This window comes from Phaseolus vulgaris, chromosome 2 (genome assembly GCF_051622355.1).
Source record: "Phaseolus vulgaris cultivar YP4 chromosome 2, ASM5162235v1, whole genome shotgun sequence".
NCBI classification, from domain to species: Eukaryota; Viridiplantae; Streptophyta; class Magnoliopsida; order Fabales; family Fabaceae; genus Phaseolus; species Phaseolus vulgaris.
The window spans coordinates 17195772-17199665 of NC_143499.1; the positions used below are offsets into that span (position 1 = coordinate 17195772).

General features: G+C 52.3%; 1 protein-coding gene across 1 annotated transcript; it reads right to left on the reverse strand.

The window, feature by feature from the left end:
- Positions 1-1142: 1142 nt before the first annotated feature.
- On the reverse strand, positions 1143-1559 carry LOC137833269 (uncharacterized). Its single transcript, XM_068641628.2, has one exon. The coding sequence runs from the start codon at positions 1557-1559 to the stop codon at positions 1143-1145; it is 417 nt and encodes a 138-aa protein (XP_068497729.2).
- Between the last annotated feature and the right edge of the window lie 2335 nt (positions 1560-3894).

Here is a 3894-nt window from a genome sequence, read left to right on the forward strand (position 1 = left end):
GACTTGTAAAAATTCAACTCTATCTTTTACTTCCTTTTCTTGAGCTCTAAGGAGCGTATTGCCAAAGGTGCCAGCGGCCTCATAATCGCTTAAGATGAATGAGGTCTTATCTCTTCTATGGCCTCGACATCACTCAAGGGCGAGGGAGGACTTTAGCTCTTCTTTTGTGGCCTCGACATCGCTCGAGGGCGAGGAAGGCTTATCTTACATGCACTGGGTGTCCACGCTCGAGGAGAGACCCGCTGAACGCGAGGTCGTATCGTCCTCAGCGCGTCTAAACACTTGGGAAAAAGTCACGCTTTGGTGCCCACGCCCGTGGAGAGGCCTATTACAGCAGCGCCGTATCATCCACGGGGTGTCTAAACATCAAGGCAACTTAGCCTTTATCTCTGCGCACTTGGTGCCCACGGCCGAGGAGAGGTCTGCTGGAAGGCAACGCCGTTTCTTCCTCGGAGTGTCTTAAAACACCAAGGCGATCAGTGTTCTTGGTGCCCACGCCCAAGGAGAGACATGCTGAGAGCAGTGTCGTATCGTCCCCAGTGTTTCTAAACACCAAGATGACCAGGGACTTTGGTGATTACGCCCAAGGAGAAGGTTTCCCTAAGGATGGCACTTCTCCTACATGACGTGTCTCTGCACCAAGTCACCTGGCTCTACACTGCTCCAAACTTCCTCACTGCCCGATGCCCACACTCGAAGGAAATGCCCCTCGCCACTTCCTTGCGAGGTGTCTAAACGTCGGACACCGGAGCTAGCCGCTCTTACTTTGGGAGGGGGCGTCCCGAAGGAATCCGTTAACCCCTGCCCAGGGACTAAACGCCCGGATTTTTGAACTTTACTATATGTACTTTCCTAACGTGTCGCCCACGCCCGGAGAGTGTGTTCCCGCCACTTCCTTTGGGGTGGCGATGCGTCCAAGCTGGTTTGCATGCTTGGTGTCCACGCCCACGCGTCGCCCGCACCTGGCGACGCCCAAAGCGGCGACCCTTCCCTCTAGCGTTTCCTTACATTACAAGAAAAAGGGTAAAGGGAAATGAGACAAAGTATTCTTGAACTTCTTTTTTACTTGGGTGACCTCATTAAAAAACCCCCCGAAAGGGAAAAAGAGTGTCCCCTTTTAAACTGTATACTACATAATGTTTTCAGCTGAAATAAAACTTTAAATTGGTTGCGTTCCAGCTGCGTGGGATGGGACCTCCTTCCAGAGTCTCGAGCTTGTACGAGCCATTCCCCTTGGCTTCGGTTACTCTGAAGGGTCCAGTCCACTTGGGAGACAACTTGTTCTCCAACTCATAGGGATGAGCCTTTCGCATTAGCAGGTCAGCGACTTGGAACTGCCGCGGCTTCACCTTAAAGTTGTACTGATGCTCTACTCTTCTCTTTACGGCTTCACCCTTTATCCTCGCCTCTTCTCTGGCCTCGTCCAACAGGTCTAGGTTCACCCTTCTTTCTTCGTTGGACTCCTCTCCTACAAAACTTTGAAAACGGGGCCAGCTTTCTTGTATCTCTACCGGGATCATGGCGTCTAACCCATATACTAGGTTGAACGGCGTCTCCATGGTGGAAGATTGAGGCGTGGTGTGGAAAGCCCACACAATCCTTTGTACTTCTTCTGCCCACGCCCCTTTAGCCTTCTCAAGTCTTCGCTTCAACCCCCTCAACAAAATTCTATTTGCGGACACCACCAGTCCGTTCGTCTGGGGGTGTTCAGCAGACGCGAACACCTGCTTGATGCCTACTTCTGCGCATACCTTGCTCATTTGCAGGCTGGCAAACTGGGTTCCATTATCCGAGATGAGACGTTCATGTACTTCATCTGCCTTATTGCCAAAGGGAAAGGCCCCAGAATGTCTATCCCCCATGTGTGGAAGGGCCACGGGCTATAAATCGACCTCAGCTCTTCTGGAGGCGCCTTGTGCCAGTCAGTGTGCATCTGACACTGCTTGCATCGCTGGGCGTATCTCACACAATCTTCCCTCACCGATGGCCAATAAAACCCTGCGCGAATCACCTTGGAAGCTAATGATCTTCCCCCCACATGGCTTCCACAAATCCCTTCGTGGAGCTCCGACATGAACCTCGTACACTCGTCGCCACTCACACATATCAGAATTGGGTGCGTGAACCCATGCCTGAATAGCACTCCATCAATGAGAGTGTACCTTGCGGAGTTCTTCTTTATCCTCTTGCCTTCCCCAGGCTCCGCTGGGAGTATCCCATCTGCTATGTATCGCTTATAAGGCGTCATCCACGTACCCCCTTCTTCCATGGCACACACTTGCACACACTTCTCTTCTTCGGGCGAGGCGGCATAAGCGTTGACACGGGGTGTCCTCGCCGTATCTTGAATCAAAGAGCGATGGCTCCTTGGATTTCCTCTCGCCGCACTGATGTGAAGAACATCCACCCTATTATCTGCCACAAACTTTCGCGGCACCTTGAGTGTTTCCTGGATGACTGTCCTCTGCCTTCCCCCCTTGCCTGAGCTGGCCAGCTCTGGCATTTTGTTCTCTAAGGACATGCACCAGCTCAAATGCAGCGAAAGCTCCCTTCAACACTTGGACATACTTCAAATACGTGCCATCTGCGGATCTTTTGCCTGATACTCCCCAGTCACCTGCCCTGTGACTGTTCCAGCCAGTTGACCTGGGACGTCTTTGTGCGCAACCTCACCCGTCAGCTGGGGACTCCTTCCCACTGGTTACCTGTGGATTCTTGCAAAGAAGGACCAAAGGGCGCCCTAGCGGCCGTTTGCACTCCAACGCTCAAGTCAGCTAGCAAGAAACACCAAAACTCTACACCTCCGTATCGGAGCACCGTGAATGGCACTCTGAAGGTGGTCAAAAGAAACTGTGTATTGTGTATCCTTTCTCCCTCTGGCAAACAACCTCTCTCTAGTCCCTTGTCTGTAGCCTCAAGACTCGAGCAAGCAACTAGAGTGTACTCTGGGAAAGTCTGCCAAAAGTTCGAACCCCGTTTCCAACATTCAAGGCGCTATTTAAACTACTCTCGCATTTAAAGCATCTTAAAGCGCATTTAATTATAAAACGTTCAGTGCCTTTAAGACGTTCAAACCGCTTAGGAGCATTTATAGTACCTTAAACGCTCGAAACGTAAACTTTATTAAATAGTTTTAATTACCTTGTACCTGACAAATTGACGTTTCTATTCTGACTTTGCTGCTATTACACGTGGAGGGCCTCACAGCACCGTGACCCCACCTGGGGGTATTTCCTCGTGTGAGTCCTCCTACCTGGGAGTGCATCTGCGCAAGGGGTGACTTTTTGGGTGCCAACTCATGCCCCCAAACATCTAGCCACTCACTTTGAGAGCGTACCTACCTTCCTCTCGTACCCTGCACCTGGCTGCCCCCGGGCGTGACCCTTCTCATGAGTCGTAACTATCCCAAGGGCGTCTCTGGAGCGGCATGGGCACTTCACGAGTCAGATTGCTCTCCACTGGCGCTATTACTATGGCCTTGGAGTCACTTTTCTCTTCTCTTTATTGCTACCCCGGGTTATCGGGGTTTGAGGCCTTCCCACGGCGTCACTCCCTCCATGGTCTTTCCTACCCATGGGTATCGGGGAGCAACGCTGCGGTTTCCTTGCTCTTATGACATTTTACCTTGACAACGCCCTACCTTGGCGACGCCTACTAGGCGACGCCTTATCTTGGCGACGCTTCCTCTCGGCGACGCCCCGCCTCGGCGATGCTTGCACTTGGCGTCGCCTCACCTAGGCGATGCTTGCACTTGGCGTCGCCTCACCTAGGCGATGCTTGCACTTGGCGTCGCCTCACCTGGGTGACGCCTTATGTTGACTTTGACCCCGACGTTCACTTTGACCTTGACTTTGTCAACGCCCGGATACGGAACGGTACACAAGCCCCCCAGTC